Source organism: Lipotes vexillifer, unplaced genomic scaffold (genome assembly GCF_000442215.2).
Source record: "Lipotes vexillifer unplaced genomic scaffold, Lipotes_vexillifer_v1.1 scaffold629, whole genome shotgun sequence".
In the NCBI taxonomy this organism is placed as follows: Eukaryota; Metazoa; Chordata; class Mammalia; order Artiodactyla; family Lipotidae; genus Lipotes; species Lipotes vexillifer.
Genome location: NW_006774188.1, coordinates 625,453 through 647,056, shown reverse-complemented (window position 1 = coordinate 647,056; position 21,604 = coordinate 625,453). Strand labels below are relative to the sequence as shown.

The 21,604-nt window shown below is 35.4% G+C and overlaps 1 protein-coding gene across 1 annotated transcript in view; it reads left to right on the top strand.

Annotated features, from left to right (window-relative positions):
* The window catches only part of PALS1 (protein associated with LIN7 1, MAGUK p55 family member), a 71,178-nt gene that overhangs the window by 17,825 nt on the left and 31,749 nt on the right, over window positions 1-21,604 (top strand). Inside the window, exons 3-6 of the mRNA XM_007449018.1 lie at window positions 3,517-3,725; window positions 19,082-19,159; window positions 19,728-19,874; window positions 21,065-21,226. Of these exons, the coding sequence (XP_007449080.1) occupies window positions 3,517-3,725; window positions 19,082-19,159; window positions 19,728-19,874; window positions 21,065-21,226 (596 nt within the window). The remainder of the gene's footprint in view (window positions 1-3,516; window positions 3,726-19,081; window positions 19,160-19,727; window positions 19,875-21,064; window positions 21,227-21,604) is intronic.

Here is a 21,604-nt window from a genome sequence, read left to right as displayed (position 1 = left end):
AAAAAAAAAAAAAAAAAATATATATATATATATATATATATATATAAAATTAAAGAAGACACAGGAGGTTCTGATTGTGTTTGAGGTAGAACTCAGGACATAAATATCTTTGTAAATTTCCTTAGTGATTCTCATAAATATCCTTGATTAAAAACCATTGTTCTGATACAGCAAGAAAATTAAGTACATTCTGCTTAAGACTGCAGGGATATTTATATAATCTCTGTAATTCTAGTCATTAAGGAAAAAAAATCTAGTAGAAAAACGGTCAAAAGATAAGGAGAAAATCGATGAAAGAAGAAATACAAATGACTGTTAACCTTGTGAAAATACATTAAACATCACTACTAGACAAAGAAATACATGTTTTCCTAACCAGATCACCAAAAGTGAAAAATTTGGGCTGTTTGTAGAAACAGGCACTCAGGTTCTTTGGTGGTAGGAGTATGAGTTAGTACAAATCTGTAGGGCAGTTTGGCAATATGTATCAAAGTTTTAAATGTTTTTATTATTTGATAAGTAATTTTATCCTAAGAATTTATTCTAAAGACATCGGAAAATATCAGATTACAAAACAACATGTACAATGTGACCTCTATGGTTAGGATCAGCATTTTTTACAAGTCTGAAAGGCTATATATATATAATATAACAAAATAATACCAGTAGTTATAGCTGAGAGGTATGACTACAGATAAAAAAAATTTTTTTTAATGTCACTATTGTAGTGTCTGTAGGTGGCTTTGGTACACAGAGATTATGTAGAAGTTCCTTTGTCTCTAAAAGTTTAAATCACCCTGGGCTTGAAGAGACATAGTAGGGAGTTTGTTACCTTCTGGGCTGTCTAAAGTTGCTTATTGATTTCATTCAGCAGTGAGATCCTGAAGCTCCTGATTTTCTCATTGCCCTGACAACCAGGCTGAGCCCCTTTAAACAACTACTGAAATTTTAAACAGAAGTCTCATTATCCACTCAGAAAGTCTATAGTCTCCTTAAGATTGTAGTCAATTGCCTTCACTACTTTGTTGGTTTTGTAATTCTTTTTCCTTTTAAGATATTTAAATATTTTCCTGTTTTGCTCTAAAGATACTTTAAGGCTATTGAATTCTTTATACTCAGGGAATTCTTTATACACTTAGGTAATTCTGTGGTAACAACTTCGAATTTGATGAAATCTGACACTCCATGTTCTTCACCCCAGCTTTATTGAAGTATAGTTGGCAAAAAAATTTTATATATCTAAAGTGTACAATGTGATATTGTGAAATATTTACCACAATTAAGTTGATTAACACATCCATCACCTCACATAGTTATCTTTTGTGTGTGTGGTGAGAATGCTTAAGATGTACTCTCAGCAAATTTCAGGTATACAATACAGTATTATTGACTGTAGTCACCATTGCTGTCCATTAGATCCTCGGAACTTATTCACCTTAAAACTGACAGTTTGTACTCTTTGACCAACATCTTTAAGTTTCCCCTATCTATATTCTGTCTACTCTTGTAGATAACATTAACTTATGGTTAAATTCTGGCTATTTCTCAAGTTTTATTTAGTTCTGGATCACAACTTCTTAGGTCATTCAAATGACAGTTTTGACTTTCAAATTTTTTTCCAGTTTTTTGGTACATTTTAAATTACTAAAGAGCATATATAATTTTTATAAGGAGAGCGAAAGCTGTTTTGATTTGGGGGGGAAAAGATAGGGAACTTCAGAATCAACAGAAGAGCTATTCTAACCTATAAAATATTTAACAACTGTTAACTAGTAGGATACAAGATAAATAAGAATCAGTAACTTTTCTACAGGCCCTGTGTGAAGAAAACTAACAGGAAGACTTAAACCAAGAGGTTTTTTGCTTTTTTTTTTTTTTAATGTGACTGTATAAGACACAAATATACACAGATACTAGCTACTGAAAGTTTTTCCCAGAATCATTTACAGTTTTAATTTTAGTTAGCATCTCAATAGGTTTTTCTTTCTGGATGAATAGGAAATAGAGAGTGAGGAGGTATCTTAAAAATGATTCTGTAGCTCATTTGAAGTCAAGACATTTTTGAAAAAGTAATGAGCAAGTATTTGTCATATCAATAATGAGCAAAGACTATAATACTATTGTAAGAAGATTGTGGTTCTCATAGACCTGTGGACTAGAAACAGACCCTGATATATGTAAGAATTTGGTGGTATCATAAATCAGTGGAAAAGGAGGGATTATTCAATAAATGGTGTTAGAATAATTGGTTAACCATTTGGAGGAAAAGAAATGAAGTTAAAATTTCCCCTCAAATCTATAACAAAATTCCAGATAGATTGAAGTTAACTACAAAATAGAAGCCATTAGAAAATTTAAATGTAGGTAAGCACTTAATGACCTAGGGGAAGGAGTTTATAAGCTTAGACAGTGAAAGAAATCACACAGGGAAAGGTGGATCATTCTTAACACATAACAGCCGAAAACTTCTACAATAAAGGTACCACAAATGCAATTAACAGACAGATGGAAAAATTAGAAAACTATTTCCAGCAAATGTGACAAAGTGTATACATGTGCACATATCTACCTCTTGGGGGTCAGAGAAGAGATAAGCTGTATTTCTTAACCATTTTGGGATAACCCTCTTCCAGAAAAATGTATGTGCTGCACGTGCACACTAATGGGAACGTGCATATGTACACATGCCCCAAAATTTCAGTAAAATTTTAGCAGACTCACATGTTCATAGGAGTTCTATGAACCACAAAAGAAGTGCTTGAGTAAACTTCAACCTCCCTGTTAAAGAAATGGAAGGTTTTTAAAAATGGTAATTTTGAATATTGGTAAAAATATTGGTAATGGGATATAAATTAGTAAAACCTCCCTAGAAAACTCTTTGGCTTTTAAAATGTCAGAATCTTATTTAAAAATTCTGTTTCTTGGAATTATTTTAAGAAACTCAGAATCTCAGACATTTTTACTGTATATAGCAGTGATCATTATGTACAGAAATGCTCATTACTTATACTAGCAAAAAATTGGAAGCACCCTGAATGCTCAACTTAGTATAATGGTTATTATAAGTTTTAGTTTATAGACATATAATAGAACATCATGGAGCTATTATAAGTTTTCTAAAGACTGTTTGGTGATGTGGGAAAACAATTAAAATGTCCTGTTAAATGAAAAAAGGAAATGCAGTACGATTTTTTTTTTTAAGTTGTTTCTAAGTGATGGGACTGTTGGTGGTTTTAAATTTTTTATTCATTTATGTATTCTTCATTTATTTTTATAGTGATATGTATTAGTTCCATAATTAAAACACTCTTGAAAAAAAGTTATTCTGTTGTATAATTTTTAAAGTCTTACTTAAAAATCAGTAAAATAACAATGATTTGACACTCAAAAATATTTGCCAAGTTTTGTTTTTCTTGAAAACTTTAATTGTTATTGGTTCAAGAAATTTTATCTTAAAATACATGTGGAATTAAGACAGAAAATTAATTTTTGGATACCTTTTCCTTCTCCTACTAGAAGTGGAAGACCTGTTTTCTTCACTTAAACATATCCAACATACTTTGGTAGATTCTCAGAGCCAGGAGGATATTTCACTGCTTTTACAACTTGTACAAAATAAAGATTTCCAGAATGCATTTAAGATATACAACGCTGTCACAGTACACATGAACAAGGCCAGTCCTCCATTTCCTCTTATCTCCAGTGCGCAAGACCTTGCACAAGAGGTATGTATTCTGAACATCTCATTGACATATACGAAGTAATTGATAGTGATAGTAAGGCAGCATTCTTGGAAAATACTGGTGTGAATATAAGGTTTGTTAGAATTAATTACTGCTGATCACATGTTAATAATTTATTGTGTTAGGAAAAATTTGCTTATGTATATTTTATCCTGAAAAAAATATATGCTTAGTTCACAGGGCTCTGTTTCATGAAGAGAATAGCATTAGGTTTGTATATACAACTACATATTTGCATAGTAAGAGAAATATTCGTCTAAATTACTAAAGGGAAAAAATTTTAATGTAGTATAGTTTTATTTTAAGCATTATACATTATAAACTGAGATAAATGAATACTGATGAGATTAAATTATATTCGATAATCAGGTATCATAAATATGTAACTTCTAAGATTGGTTACTTGTAGATATTTTGAAGTTTTTCCTCTATAGATACTGTATAGAAGGTCCAAAATAATTAAATTTCAATGTACAGTGAGAGTTTCTTATGTTAACATGCTGATATTTAAGTTCTAGTGTCTGCTGCTTGTTGATGTTTAGTGTTTAATGTGTTTTGCAAACATATTTTATATATTTATTTTAAAAAGTATTTATTTGACTGCGCTGGGTCTTAGTTGCAGCACGCGGCATCTTTAGTTGTGGCGTGTGGGATCTTTAGTTGCGGCATGCAGGATCTAGTTCCCTGACTGGGGATCGAACCTGGGCCCCCTGCATTGGGAGCACAGAGTCTTAACCACTGGACCACCAGGGAAGTCCCTCTGCAAACATATTTTAAACTGAAGGTTTTTAAAAGGATGTAAGTAAGCCATCTCCTATTTTTTGGGGGGTGGACATTCTGTCATTATTACAGGATTTTAAGTTATTTTGGTATTATAAAAATGAATAATTCTGGAAGCCCATCAGGTAAATCTATTTCACTGAACCCAGACACAAAACAGAAAATGGGCTGAGGGAAGGGTAGGACTTCCAGAGCTACAGACACGTAAAATAGGTTAGGAGGCACTTTTTGAAGTAGCACAGAATGTATTTTCTTCATTTAGATGCTTACAGTGAGCGAAGGTCCTATGTGCAAGAGTGGCAGAGAGAAGTCTCATGTTGCTCAGGATAGGAGTGTGACCTAGGGACCTGTTCCTACAGGGGAAATTTCCCATCTGCTAGTTAAAAGACCTAGTTGAGACCTATTCTTTGTGCTCATTTTTTATTATTGAAATTAAATATGTAGAATTTTTCATTAATAAATTATCCCTGTAGTTTTACTTAGAGTTTAAATGGGTTTCCTGAAAATTCCTTATAGAGATTGAAATAGCTGACAGTACTTTGATCTTATTTATTCACAAGTATAGTATAACTTCTATTGTGTAGTGTTGGGAGGAATACATAATAGATCATTGTAATCCTTCTCTTCCCATTTAGGAGGAAGGTTTGTCCAGCTAGGTACTGGGGCTTTGTTTTGTTAAGAACAGTAGGTAGAAAAGAGAATGATATAAGCAAGAGAGATTTAAATTGCTCCGTTGGAAGAAAGTGACACAACAGAAAGGCTGGAAGGAAAGGGGAAAAAAAGGAGGCAATGTAGCTTTAAAGGGTTTTAGGAGTTGAGAGGCAAAGAACTAGAAGTGGCTTAAAGAGTAATGCTTTGAGAGAGAAAGAAATGGTTAAAAAGGACTTTAAAAACTCAATTTTCAATGTTAGATTTAGCATAGTTAACATGTACATGGTTCACAATTGTAAAAGTATTGATTCTATATCAAGGAGATTTTCTCAAAGTTTGCTTTCACAGCCTTCAGTAATACTTGAGAATTGTATTGCTTTGGTGGTGGTGGGATAGTAGGTGATTAGTGACATTGGGCTGAGACTGGTCTTAAAATGAGTGCAAAATGACTAACCTAGTTGGGGCAACAACATACGGTTGTGCTACAAAAAGAATGACTTCCCCTGGAGTTGTGCATGCACGACTGTGTGGCAGCCCTGACTTGACAGTGCATAACATGTGAGAAAAGGATGTACTTGGAACTCATCAAAGAAGAGTGTTAAATCTGATAACAAAATTCTGAAGGTTAAATGGACTCATTGCTTTTATTTTACAGCTGGAAAAGCTTAACAGTCACCTTATTCAACCCTTCTGTTTTATGTTTCTGAATTTTGAGGCCAGGTGAGGTTTTGTGACTGGGATGAGACTAACTAGGCTACTCATATGCCCATTGCCTAATTTTTTGCTTTTTAGCATTCATAATTCCAGCTTTTTTCATATACAGTATTTAAAGGAAGAAATTACTTCATGTTTCAGTTACTATATCATTTTTAAATGGAAATTTAATCCAAGTAAGTAAAAAAAACTCAAGAATTTGATGAAAGAATGTCTTAACATATTAGGAAGTGTTCTTTGTTTTTATAGCTTAAAATATCAGTTAAACATTAAATACCATATAATAATACAGCTTCTGAAAACTTCATATACTGAGATCCAGGTTATATCTTTGACAATCCAGGATACTCATTAATAAATGTAAAACAAGTTTTTTGATCATTTTTAAAGTGCTTTTATCAACAAAAGGTTGAGAACCTGGGTTTCGTTAAATGAACTTTTGCTTATCCAGTAAAAATGCAAGCCAACAAACTAGAAAATGGTATTTGATTATTTGATTTTGAGATATTGAGGTATATACGTGTATAAGTATATATATAACAAAAACTTGCATCCAAAAGAACTGTCGCAAATTAACAAGAAAGAGACTACTTAGTTTTTTTTTATGGGCAGAGGACTTGAACAGACACTTCACAAAAAGAGGAAACCCCAACAGCCAGTAAGTATGAAAAGTTCAGCATCATTAGCTAATAGAGAAATGCAAATTAAAACAAAATGAGAGACTACTACATAGACACCAAAATGACTAAAAAAATTTTTAAAAGACTGGCAGTGTTAAATCTTAATGAACTTATGGAGCAACTGAAACTCTGATAATGTTACTGGTGGAGTATAAATTGGTACTGCCACTTTGGAAAATGTTTGGAAATGTCTGCTAAAGCTAAAGTACCTATATCTGTGACCCAACATTTTTACGTCTGGGTATGTACCTGAGAGAAATGAAAACATATCCACACAAAGGCTTAAGCATAAATGCTCATAGCAGCCAGATAATCATTAGAAGCTGCAAAGAGCCCAGATGCCCATCAACCAGTGAAAATGGAGTTACACTCTCACTGTGGAAGAAAAATGAGTTAACAATCACAATCTAATGAGAAGTACTATGGTGGCAGTATGAAAAAGGTACCAAGAGCGTAATGAGATGTGCCTACTTCAGTAGGGGTGGGGGAGAGGCAGACATGGCAGAGGAGGAGATTTGGGAGGAAGGAAGAAACAGAAAATTTAATATGCTGTCTCTTTTTTTTTTTTTTAATTTATTTTTATTTTTGGCTGCGTTTGGTCTTTGTTGCTGCACACAGGCTTTCTCTAGTTGGCTGAGCGGGGGCTACTCTTCGTTGTGGTGCGTGGGCTTCTCATAGCAGGCTTTCTCTTGTTGCAGAGCACAGGCTCTAGGTGCGCCGGCTTCAGTAGTTGTGGCTCGCGGGCTCAGTAGTTGTGGCGCACGGGCTTAGCTGCTCCGCAGCATGTGGGACCTTCCCGGACCAGGGCTTGAACCTGTGTCCCCTGCATTGGCAGGCAGATTCTTAACCACTGCACCACCAGGGAAGCCCTATGCTAAGTCTTGAAGGACAGTTGGTAATTTATCTGAAAGCCCAAGAAAGAAGAAAAGCCTTTCCACTGGCAAAGCGTTCAAAGATAGTAGTGACTGAGAAAGCATGGCATATTTATTGCACAATGAGTAAGGAGTAGGATATGATTTTCAGGATAGAGTCCAGATCCTGAAGGCCAGATAAGCCATATTAATAAGTTTAAATTTTCTTATGATGGATCCACATTGGTAAACATTTTAAAATAATTAAATTACATGAATAGATGAAAGGAGAAAACCATATGATCATCTTGATGCAGAAAAGACATCTGAAAAAAATTTAATACCTTTTCCTTGATAATGAGAATTCTTAGAAAACCAGGTACATTTTGTTAAATTGGTAAAGAACAATATCAGAAACTAATAGGGAGCATCTTACCTAATGATGAAACACCCAACATGTTGCTTCTTTTTTTTTTTTTTTAATTTTTGGCTGCGTTGGGTCTTTGTTGCTGCGCGCGGGCTTTCTCTAGTGGCAGTGAGCAGGGGCTACTCTTCATTGTGGTGCATGGGCTTCTCATTGCCGTGGCTTCTCTTGTTGTGGAGCACAGGCTCTAGGCGCGCGGGCTTCAGTAGTTGTGGCACGCGGGCTCAGTAGTTGTGGCCTCGGGCTCTAGAGCGCAGGCTCAGTAGTTGTGGTGCACGGGCTTTGTTGCTCCATGGCATGTGGGATCTTCCCAGACCAGGGCTCAAACACATGTTCCCCGCTTTGGCAGGCAGATGTTTAACCACTGTGCCACCAGGGAAGTCCCCAGCATGTTGCTTTTTAAGCCTGGAATAATAAAAGGAATCTACAGACTCTCACCACTAGTATTCAGCATTTTTCTGGAGGTACTAGCTAGTGCAGTAAAACAAGAAAAAGTCATGAAATACAATGTTGTAGGGGAACAGGGAAAATGTGAATAAGTTTAATAAGTTACTTTGAAAAACTAAAACCTTGATTCATTTTGTAGTCAACATGAGGCCTATTAAAGTACAGATAAAATGTGTATACACACAGATATCCTATTTGAAAATGCAGGTAAAGAGATATTGAGAGAAATAATAAATTATTAACAAGGCTATCTCTGGGTGGTGGATATATAGGTAATTTTCTTGTTTAGATGTTGATGTGTTTCTCAAATTTAATACACAAAAGCCACTAAAGGAGAGTTCAAAGCAAGAAATTTATAAGTGATTGCAGAGCTCCCGAAGGATTTTAAACAAGACTGATATAAACAGGCTTCCAGTTTAAAGTATTATTCTGATAACATTGTGGGAGATGTGTGAGATCAAGAATGGAGTCCGGCTTAGAGTATGGAGGCTAGTGTAATTGTCCAGATGTAAGATTTTGAATAGCCATTGAACATGAAGTGAAGAAATATTTAAGTAGAAAATTAGGGCTTCCCTGGTGGTGCAGTGGTTAAGAATCCTCCTGCCAATGCAGGAGACACGGGTTTGAGCCCTGGTCTGGGAAGATCGCACATGCCATGGAGCAGCTAAGCCCATGCACCACAACTACTGAGCCTGCGCTCTGGAGCCCGTGTGCCACAACTGCTGGAGCGCATGCACCTGGAGCCTGTGCTCTGCAACAAGAGAAGCCACCGCAATGAGAAGCCTGCTCACTGCAACGAAGAGTCGCCCCCCGCTCACTGCAACTAGAGAAAGCCCGCGTGCAGCAATGAAGACCCAACGCAGTAAAAAATAAACAAATTAATTAATTAATTAAAAAATAATTAGTATCAAATTGAAATAGTTATATTGTTATAAAACAGTATGACTAGCATGATCTCATTCTGGTAAAAGTAAGAAGTAAAGGATATACAAAAAGATTTTCTCATAGTTTTGAGGTTATGGGTGTATTGTTTTTGATAACCAACTTTATTGAGATATAATTTACATACACTTAAAATTGGTATGCTTCATTATGTAGTTCAGTATTTTTGGCACATGTATACACCTGTGTAATCTACCACCACAATCAAGTTATAGAAACATCTGTGAATGCATAAAGCTCCCTTAATTTCTTTTGTAGACAGTAACCACTTCCCACTCCCCAGACCCTAGGCAGCCAGTGATCTGTTTTCTGTTTTTACAGATTTGCCTTTTCTGGAAATTTCATATAAATGGAATAAAATAATATGTAGTCTTTTATATCTGACTTGTTTAGTATAATGTTTTTCAAATTCATCAGTGTGTTGCATGTATTTAGTAGTTTGAACTTCTTGTTGAGTAGTATTCCATCATATGCATATCCTACAGTTTGTTTAACCACTTTCCTATTGGTGGATATTTAGGTTATTTCCATTTTATTATTCTAGCAGATGTGTAACAGTGTCTTGTTTTAGTTTGCATTTCCATATGTTCAGCATTTTTTCATAAGCTGTTTCCCTATCTTTTTTGGAAAACATTTTGATCTTTCCCATTTAAAAAATCATACTGTAAATTTTATTGAGTTGTAAGAGTTCTTAATGTACTGTAGTTACAAGTCCTCCTGTCAGATGTATATCTCTTGGTGAATATTTTGGTAAAAACAAGTATAAGAATATAGGAGGATATATACCAAATGATTCTCCCTAGGTTTGGGGATTATGGTGAGTTTTATTTCCTTCTTTTGGATTCTCTATTTTCTGATTTTTCACATTTAACATACACCATTTCTGTAATTTAAAAAAATTAGTTTAAAATGCTCTGAAGGAAAATAGAGAAGGTATTTTAGCTAGAGAAGAGTACAAGATCAAGAGAGAACTTTTTTTTTTAAAGATAAGAGATTAGAGCATTTTTATAGCCTAATGGAAAGGAGCCAGTATGATGTAAGAATAGCCTTTTAATTCCTTAGGCCTTTGTAGAAGTAGCTCATGTTGTATGTTGACACTAAAATAGGCAACAACTGGATTAACAGGGGAAGGAAATAAACACTTATTAACAGGAGTTGAAATTTCTTTAGAAGGGACTATCTCAGAGGAGCTAGAACTGATTTAAAAGTAAAAATAGGAGGGAATTCCCCTGCAGTGCAGTGGTTAGGACTTGGCACTTACACTGCCATGGCCCCAAGTTCATTCCCTGGTCGGGGAACTAAGATCCTGCAAGCCGTGCAGTGCAGCCAAAATAAATAAATAAATAAAAAGGTAAAGATAGGAAAAAAGTGTCTGTACACAAAATTATTGAGTTGACTTTGTACATTTTGTTCAAAGTGCATTTCTTTCTTTTTTTTTTTTTTTTTTTTTTTTGCCGTATGTGGGCCCCTCACTGCCGCGGCCCCTCCCACTGTGGAGCACAGGCTCTGGACGAGCAGGCCCAACGGCCATGGCTCACGGGCCCAGCCGCTCCACGGCATGTGGGATCCTCCCAGACCGGGGCACGAACCCGTATCCCCTGCATCGGCAGGCGGACTCCCAACCACTGCGCCACCAGGGAAGCCCCAAAGTGCATTTCTAATCCAAAATTTTCTTTCTCTCTCAGGATTATTTTCTTAGGGACTATAAATTTCATTTTAAATTAACTGTGATATGATATAGTTAAAAAAGAAAAATACCCTATTTTAAAAATCAGCATTTAATTATTCACAGTTTTGGATTACTGTACTTGACCATTAGTAAGCCTTTAATCGAATTCTTGCAAAAGATAATAATTGCTATGCCCCCCTGTTTATACATATAGAACTTTACATTTAGAAACATGTTTTTCTAGGTACCAAAACCAGAGGACAGGCTAATTTTGATGCTGTCATTGCTATGATCTACTTGTGGTCAAATTAGTTAATCCCAAAATTATCATCTCTTAGGTTTGATAGGGGAATTACTTTAAAAATTATTTAAAATAGCCATAAGAGGTATTAGAGAATTTCTAGATTCCTGTTCTAATCATGAGTTACTTTTCTTAAAATTAATTAATTATTAGTTTTGGCTGCGTTGGGTCTTTGCTGCTGTGCACAGGCTTTCTCTAGATGCGGCAAGAGGGGGCTACCCAGTGCGCGGGCTTCTCACTGAGGTGGCTTTTCTTGTTGTGGAGCACGGGCTTTAGGCGCATGAGTTTCACCGGGATCAGCAGTTGTGGCTCGTGGACTCTAGAGTACAGGCTCAGTAGTTGTGGTGCACAGGCTTAGTTGCTTCGCGGCATGTGGGATCTTCCTAGACCAGGGATTGAACCTGTGTCCCCCACACCGGCAGGCAGATTCTTAACCACTGCACCACCAGGGAAGTCCCAATCGTGTATTAAAAAATTATACTATATATTAATTTACTTCTATATGTTTTCATTGATGATGATAATTTTGGCTTTGTTAATCTGCATTGCTGCAAAGTGCTCTTTTTGGTACTCGAGCTAGGAAGCACAGAAAGGAAGAAAATCAGAGGTATTAATAGTGAAAACATATATAGTATAATCTTTGAGGAAAACTAGTCCACAGAGCAAATTTGTACCTTTAAATATTTATGGTAGAAAAAAAGATGGAAGATAAATTCGACTGAACATACAGCTCAAGTGATGAGAAATTGAAAAGGGAAATAAGCTAAAGTGGAAAAAAGGAATTAAATTATTTTAAATGGAAAGAACAATAGATTTAACATCAAAAGCTGGTTTTTTGACAGGTACAAGAAAATAGAGAAACCTTTGACCAGTTAGATGAAGAAAAAATACTCATAACATTAGGAAAGAAAAAAAGAAGCATAGATGCAAACACAGGAGAGTAAAAAATTATAATTGCAGCTTTATGTCACTAAATGTGAAAGTGCTGTCAAGTGGGTGGTTTTTGTAAGAAAATGTAAATTGCCAAAAGTGACTTAAGAAAAGATAACCAAAAAAAGTAGTAACTATAGATAAAATTGAAAGTTGGAAATCCACCCCTAAAATAAACTACCAGGCCCAGATATTTTTACAAGCTCTATCAAAACATTAAGGAACATATGAGTCTTACGTTAAATAAACTGTTTTCATGTATAAATGTTGACTATTTCCCAACTCATTGTGCTAGAATAGTATAGATAACTAAAAACAGTAGTTTTGTAAACGAGTGTATATGACTATGCTCACCAAGTCTCTAATCCAGTTTATGAACATTAATATAGAAATCTTAAAATGTGAGTAACTCACATCTAGAAATATATTAAGGTAATAATTTACTGTGTGCTAGGTAGTGTGCTAAGCAGTTTGTGTGGATTATCTCAATCTTTTAAGAACCTTACATTGTAGGCGCCAATCTACAGTTGAGGAAACAAAGACTAAAAAAAATTCTTCATAATCAAGTGAAGTTTATCCTAGGAGTGCAAGAATTGCTTGACTGGGTAAATTTTTTAATGTGATTCAGTGTAGTATGGTGGTTGTTTCATTACTCCAATATAAATTTATATGTTAGTCTGTAACTCTTTAAAATGTCATCACTGATTTAAAATGTAGTTACATAAACATATGATTAAAACACTATAAAATAGCAACATAACTGTTAGTTCTTCCCTTATGTAATCATTATTAGTCTCTTTTACGTAGTATGTTTGCAGAAATTTTCAAGAAGGAAATACCTCATAAGCATAAATAAAAATGTTATTGTCAATCAGGTAACAAGCCTGAAAACTGTGAGAAAAAAATACTTTTTTAAAGTTATAATTCTCTTTAGTGCTTTTCTTTCTTACAAGTAGTTTTTACAATTTTTTTTGAATTTTTATTTATTTTTTTAAGCAGCAGGTTCTTATTAGTTATCCATTTTATACATATTAGTGTATATATGTCAATCCCAATCTCCCAATTGATCACACCCCCACCACCACCACCACTTTCCCCACTTGGTGTCCATATGTTTGTTCTCTACATCTGTGTCTCAATTTCTGCCCTGCAAACCAGTTCATCTGTACCATTTTTCTAGGTTCCACATATATGCGTTAATATACAATATTTGTTTTTCTCTTTCTGATTTACTTCACTCTGTATGATAGTCTGTAGATCCATCCACGCCTCTAAAAATGACCAAATTCCGTTTCTTTTTATGGCTGAGTAATATTCCATTCTGTATATGTACCACATCTTCTTTATCCATTCGTCTGTCCATGGGCATTTAGGTTGCTTCCATGACCTGGCTATTGTAAATACTGCTGCAATGAACATTGGGGTGCATGTGTCTTTTTGAATTATGGTTTTCTCAGGGTACATGCCCAGTAGTGGGATTGCTGGGTCATATGGTAGTTCTATTTTTAGTTTTTTAAGAAACCTCCATACTGTTCTCCATAGTGGCTGTATCAATTTACATTCCCACCAACAGTGCAAGAGGGTTCCCTTTTCTCCACACCCTCTCCAGCATTTGTTGTTTGTAGATTTTCTAATGATGCCCATTCTAACTGGTGTGAGCTGATACCTCATTGTAGTTTTGATTTGCATTCCTCTAATAATTAGTGATGTTGAGCAGCTTTTCATGTGCTTCTTGGCCATCTGTATGTCTTCTTTGGAGAAATGTCTATTTAGCTTTTCTGCCCATTTTTGGATTGGGTTGTTTGTTTTTTTAATATCGAGCTCCATGAGCTGTTTATATATTTTGGAGATTAATCCCTTGTCTGTTGATTGGTTTGCAGATATTTTCTCCCATTCTGAGGGTTGTCTTTTTGTCTTCTTTATAGTTTGCTTTGCTGTGCAAAAGCTTTTAAGTTTCATTAGGTCCCATTTGTTTATTTTTGTTTTTATTTCCATTACTCTAGGAGGTGGGTCAAAAAAGATCTTGCTGTGATTTATGTCAAAGAGTGTTCTTCCTATGTTTTCCTCTAAGAGTTTTATAGTGTCTGGTCTTACATTTAGGTCTCGAATCCATTTTGAGTTTTTTTTTGTGTGTATGGTGTTATAGAGTGTTCCAATTTCATTCTTTTACATGTAGCTGTCTGGTTTTCCCAGCACCACTTATTGAAGGGACTGTCTTTTCTCCATTGTATATCCTTGCCTCCTTTGTCATAAATTAGTTTACCATAGTTGTGTGGGTTTATCTCTGGGCTTTCTATCTTGTTCCATTGATCTATGTTTCTGTTTTTGTGCCAGTACCATATTGTCTTGATTACTGTAGCTTTGTAGTATAGTCTGAAGTCAGGGAGTCTGATTCCTCCAGCTCCGTTTTTTTCCCTCAAACAGCTTTGGCTATTCGGGGTCTTTTGTGTCTCCATACAAATTTTAGGATTTTTTGTTCTAGCTCTGAAAAAAATGGTAATTGGTAACTTGATAGGGATTGCATTGAATCTATAGATTGCTTTGGGTAATATAGTCATTTTCACAATATTGATTCTTCCAAGAACATGGCATATCTCTCCATCTGTTTGTATCATCTTTAATTTCTTTCATCAGTGTCTTATAGTTTTCTGCATACAGGTCTTTTGTCTCACTAGGTAGGTTTATTCCTAGGTATTTTATTCTTTTTGTTGCAGTGGTAAATGGGAGTGTTTCCTTAATTTCTCTTTCACATTTTTCATCATTAGTGTATAGGAATGCAGGAGATTTCTGTGCATTAATTTTGTATCCTGCAACTTTACCAAATTCATTGATTAGCTCTAGAAGTTTTCTGTTGGTAGCTTTAGGATTCTCTATGTATAGTATCATGTCATCTGCAAACAGTGACAGTTTTACTTCTTCTTTTCCAATTTGTATTCCTTTTATTTCTTTTTCTTCTCTGATTGCCGTGGCTGGGACTTCCAAAACTATGTTGAATAATAGTGGCGAGAGTGGACAGCCTTATCCTGTTCCTGATCTTCGAGGAAATGCTTTCAGTTTTTCACCATTGAGAATGATGTTTGCTGTGGGTTTGTTGTATATGGCCTTTATTATGTTGAAGTAGGTTCCCTCTATGGACACTTTCTGGAGAGTTTGTATTATAAATGGGTGTTGAATTTTGTCAAAAGCTTTTTCTGCATCTATTGAGATGATCATATAGTTTTTCTTCTTCAATTTGTTAATATGGTTTATCACATTGATCGATTTGTGTATATTGAAGAATCCTTGCATCCCTGGGATAAATCCCACTTGATCGTGGTGTATGATCCTTTTAATGTGTTGTTGGATTCTGTTTGCTAGTATTTTGTTGAGGATTTTTCCATCTGTATTCATCAGTGATATTGGTCTGTGATTTTCTTTTTTTGTAGTATCTTTGTCTGGTTTTGGTATCAGGGTGATGGTGGCCTCATAGAATGAGTTTGGAAATGTTCCTTCCTCTGCATTTTTTGGAAGAGTTTGAGGAGGATAGGTGTTAGCTCTTCTCTAAATGTTTGATAGAAATCACCTGTGAAGCCATCTGGTCCTGGACTTTTGTTTGTTGGAAGGTTTGTAATCACAGTTTCAATTTCATTACTTGTGATTGGTCTGTTCATATTTTCTATTTCTTCCTGGTTCAGTCTTGGAAGGTTATACCTTTCTAAGAATTTGTCCATTTTTTCCAGGTTGTCCATTTTATTGGCATAGAGTTGCTTGTAGTAGTCTCTCATGATGCTTTGTATTTCTGCGGTGTCTGTTGTAACTTCTCCTTTTTCATTTCTAATTTTATTGATTTGAGTCCTTTCCCTCTTTTTCTTGTTGAGTCTGGCTAATGGTTTATCAATTTTATCTTCTCAGAGAACCAGGTTTTAGTTTTATTGTTCTTTGCTATTGTTTTCTTTGTTTCTATTTCATTTACTTCTGCTCTGATCTTTATGACTTCTTTCCTTCTACTAACTTTGGGTTTTGTTTGTTCTTCTTTCTCTAGTTCCTGTAGGTGTAAGGTTAGATTGTTTATTTTTTCTTCTTCTTGAGGTAGGATTGTATTGCTATAAACTTCCCTCTTAGACCTGCTTTTGCTGCATCCCATAGCTTTTGGATCATCATGTTTTCTTTGTCATTTGTCTCTAGGTATTTTTGATTTCCTCTTTGATTTCTTCAGTGATCTCTTGGTTATTTACTAACGTATTGTTTAGCCTCCATGTGTTTGTGTTTTTTTATGGTTTTTTTCCCTGTAATTGATTTCTAATCTCATAGCATTGTGGTCAGAAAAGATGCTTGATATGATTTCAGTTTTCTTAAATTTACTGAGGCTTGATTTGTGACCCAAGATGTTATCTATCCTGGAGAGTGTTCTCTGTGCACTTGAGAAGAAAGTGTAATCTGCTGTTTTTGGATGGAATGTCCTACAAATGTCAATTAAATCTGTCTGGTCTGTTGTGTCATTTAAAGCTTGTGTTTCCTTATTAATTTTCTATTTGGATGATCTGTCCATTGGTGTAAGTGAGGTGTTAGCGTTCCCCACTATTATTGTGTTATTGTCGATTTCCTCTTTTATAGCTGTTAGCAGTTGCCTTATGTATTGACGTGCCCCTATGTTGGGTGCATGTATATTTGTAATTGTTATATCTTCTTCTTGGATTGATCCCTTGATCATTATGTGTTTTCCTTCCTTGTCTCTTGTAACATTCTTTATTTTAAAGTCTATTTTATCTGATATGAGTATTGCTACTCCAGCTTTCTTTTGATTTCCATTTGCATGGAATATCTTTTTCCATTCCCTCACTTTCAGTCTGTATGTGTCCCTAGGTCTGAAGTGGGTCTCTTGTAGACAGCATATAGATGGGTCTTGTTTTTGTATCCATTCAGCAAGCCTGTGTCCTTTGGTTGGAGCATTTAATCTGTTCACGTTTAAGGTAATTATGAATATGTATGTTCCTGATACCATTTTCTTAATTGTTATGGGTTTGTTTTTGTAGGTCCTTTTCTTCTCTTGTGTTTCCTGCTTAGAGAAGTTCCTTTAGCATTTGTTGTAGAGCTGGTTTGGTGGTGCTGAATTCTTTTAGCTTTTGCTTGTCTGTAAAGCTTTTGATTTCTCCGTTGAATCTGAGTGAGATCCTTGCTGGGTAGAGTAATCTTCATTGTAGGTTCTTCCCTTTCATCACTTTAAATATATCATACCACTCTGTTCTGGCTTGTAGAGTTTCTGCTGAGAAATCAGCTGTTAACCTTATGGGAGTTCCGTTGTATGTTACTTGTCGTTTTTCCCTTGCTGCTTTCAGTAATTTTTCTTGGTCTTCAATTTTTGGCAATTTGATTACAGTGTGTCTCGGCATGTTTCTCCTTGGGTTTATCCTGCTTGGGACTCTCTACGCTTCCAGAGAGTGGCTATTTCCTTTCCCATGTTAGGGAAGTTTTCAACTAAAATCTCTTCCATTATTTTTTCGGGTCCTTTCTCTCTCTCTTCTCCTTCTGGGACCCCTATAATGCGAATGTTGGTGCGTTTAATGTTGTCCCAGAAGTCTCTTAGGCTGTCTTCATTTCTTTTCAGTCTTTTTTCTTCATTCTGTTCTGTGGCAACGAATTCCACCATTCTGTCTTCCAGGTCATTTTTCCGTTTTTCTGCCTCCATTATTCTGCTACTGATTCCTTCTAGCGTATTTTTCATTTCACTTATTGTATTGTTCATCTCGTTTGTTTGTTCTTTAATTCTTCTGGGTCTTTGTTAAATACTTTTTGCATCTTCTCAGTCTTTGCCTCCATTCTTTTTCTGAGGTCCTGGATCATATTCACTATCATTATTCTAAATTCTTTTTCCAGAAGTTTGCCTATCTCCACTTCATTTAGTTGTTTTTCTGGGGTTTTCTCTTGTTCCTTCATCTGGTACATAGCCCTCTGCCTTTTCATCTTGTCTGTCTTTCTGTGAATGTGGTTTTTGTTCCACAGGCTACAGGATTGTAGTTCTTCTTGCTTCTGCTGTCTGTCCTCTGCTGGATGAGGCTATCTAAGAGGCTTGTGCAAGCTTCCTGATGGGAGGGACTGGTGGTGTGTAGAGCTGGGTGTTGCTCTGGTGTGCAGAGCTCAGTAAAATTTTAATCTGCTTGTCTGCTGACCGGTGGGGCTGGGTTCCCTCCCTGTTGGTTGTTTGGCCTGAGGCAACACAGCACTGGATCCTACCTGGCTCTTTGGTGTGGCTAATGGCAGACTCTGGGAGGGCTCACGCCAAGGAGTACTTCCCAGACCTTCTGCTGCCAGTGTCCTTTTCCTCACAGTGAGCCACAGCCACCCCCTGCCTCTGCAGGAGACCCTCCAACACTATCAGGTAGGTCTGGTTCAGTCTCTTATGGTGTCACTGCTCCTTCCCCTGGGTCCCAATGGGCACACTACTTTGTGTGTGCCCCCCAAGAGTGGAGTGTCTGTTTCCCCCAGTCCTGTGGAAGTCCTGCAATCAAATCCTGCTAGCCTTCAAAGTCTGATTCTCTAGGAATTCCTCCTCCCTTTGCTGTACCCCAAGGTTGGGAAGCTTGACGTGGGGCTCAGAACCTTTACTCTCATGGGTGGAGTTGTGTGGTGTAAGTGTTTTCCAGTTTGTGCGTCACCCACCCAGCAGTTATGGGATTTTATTTTATTGTGATTGCGCCCCTCCTGCTGTCTCATTGTAGCTTCTCCTTTGTCTTTGGATGTGGTGTATCTTTTTTGGTGAGTTCTAGTGTCTTCCTGTCAATGATTGTTCAGCAGTTAGTTGTGATTCTGGTGCTCTCGGAAGAGTGAGCGAGCACACATCGTTCTACTCCGCCATCTTGAACCCGTTTTCCAGTTTTTACAATTTTAAATCGTACCTTTTTTCAAAAAAAAAAAGTTTAAAAATGCTGGTGATAGTTTCTATAACCTAGGAAGAATATTCTTTGTTTCTTAGGTACAAAGTGTTTTGAAGCCAGTCCACCAGAAGGAAGGACAAGAATTAACTGCTTTGCTGAATGCTCCACATATTCAGGTAGAAAATGGAGAGAGCATCATATATGTGGTTTTTCCAGCATCCAAAACCACTTTGAATCAGAGTCTCTTGGGCTAAAAGAGACCTCATATATTAATGTAGCCTGTTTTGATTGCTTACAACTCCCACTGCAGAATAATTATTGTTGGATTATACATTTTTGTACTTAAAGTTAACCACATTATTTTTGAAACAACTTCTTATTCTTTACAAATTCCTCCCTTTTTTGGTCATATTTTTCCATAAATTTTAATTATCTGTGATGTTGGACCCTTGAGGTAATTTTGTTTTTTATGAAGTTTAATAAGCATTTTAGACTTTGATAACTCATCCCAGAGTATTCCCTATTATACCTAACAAATCTTTAGTTATTATTAGCTATAAAAGATACAGGGTTGCATCTGTACTTCAGTTGGAAAGTTTGGAAAGAGATCTGAATATATAATTAATTGCAGCACTTCTTTTAAAGGTTTAATGATCAGGATACTATGTACATGATTAGGTTAAAATCTTTCTACAGAAATAAATCATGCTATTACTTTAAATACTATGGGTTTCTTTGAAACAGGCACTTTTACTGGCCCATGATAAGGTTGCTGAGCAGGAAATGCAGCTAGAGCCCATTACAGATGAGAGAGTTTATGAAAGCATTGGCCAATATGGAGGAGAAACTGTAAAAATAGTTCGTATAGAAAAGGCTCGAGATATTCCATTGGTAAGTGTCCCACATCTCTGATATAAGATCCTTTCTACACAGGGGTCTTCTGTATGGCAGATAGTTGAAGACCCTTTACATTTCTGGTAGTTTTTCTCTTTGGAGGCTAATTTTTTGGGATTCTTTTATGTTCTTCCTCATACTCCTTATTCATCTGAGAAATAATTTGTTCATCTTTTCTCACCCATAATTTGATGAAAATAATAGCTTGTGAAGTAATTGTTGAACAAAGAAGGGACAAGTAAGCTGCTTCATTAGTCTGCCAGCTTTTTAAAAAAACAGTGGAAATTCTGATCTTTTCATTCAATGTAATTACTTACTTCACATATACTTAGAAGTATGCATTGTTTAATGTTAATATTTTGTAGTTTTTATATGTAGAACATTTTTCTGTTAGTCTGCTATCATTGACTTAATTTTCTTTATTTTCAGAGAAATATTTTTGAATCCTAAGTTCTCAAATTGTCTTGCACAGTGTGGTACATGAAATAGGGACTGTATTTTATTAAAGGACATTTTATGTAACTTGGTTTTCCCCACCAGAAAGAAAGAAGTTGGGAATGTTATGACAAAATTTTAAAATAAAAGTTCAGGAGAAAAGTGTTACAAACTGTCTACTTTCAAGCTTTATTCTGTATTTCATATTTCCAGTTTTTGAGTGTATATGTTGCAGTTGTACTTCCAATTTGTGTAATAAATATTAATGTTTAATACATTTTAATGTGAATTGGATACAGCTATAATATTTAACATTTTGATAATTAACCAGATTAGTATTCATCTCTTAATGATATTTTGAATTTAAAAAGACTTCTAGTTACAAGTCATGTTCACTAATTATACCTAAATATAGTATAACCATTTGAATAGCATCCAGCATATAGAGAAGAAATTTGATTACAGGCTTTCACATTGTTTTTGAGCAAGTGCATTTTTATGCTGTTGAATGCTTCAAAGGTCTGATTTTAGAATTTTAATGAATGGAATGCTTCTGAAGCAAAAAATGTGGGGGAAGTGATCAGCTTTCAAACCTAATTGCCATGATTATTCTAGCTGTGTAAATAAATTTTTTCTCAAGATAACTGAAGGCTAGAATTGTTGAATAGAAAAGTAAAAATTAAAAAATGAGGAAATGTTGAACAAAAAAAATTGCATTTTTATTTAAATATTGGCTATTGAATTTTTTTAAGGGTGCTACAGTTCGTAATGAAATGGATTCTGTCATCATTAGTCGGATAGTAAAAGGAGGTGCTGCAGAAAAAAGTGGTCTGTTACATGAAGGGGACGAAGTTCTGGAGATCAATGGCATTGAAATTCGGGGGAAAGATGTCAATGAGGTTTTTGACTTGTTGGTAAGTTGCCCCGGGTAGAAGAATAATTAATAGACTCTCAAAAGCCTCCTTTGTTATTGGACTTCAGAATAAAATATTTAAAAAGCATTTTAAAAATAACTGTTAAGATCTCTATACAATTTCTAGCATAATTTTCCCATGGTATAATTGTTTCCACAATATTTATTAGTAGAATTTTATTCTTGTGGGGGTGGAGGTGCTGCTGATTTTTTTTTCTTTATGACTACCAGGTATATTTTATTCGCCTCTGAAATCACTAATAATAACTCATTCAAAAATACATGTATTAAATGCCTACTGTGTGCTGGCTGCTAGGGAAACAGTAAAAACAAAGTTCACACCCTCATGATTTTTATGTTCTTTTTTTTTTTTTTTTTT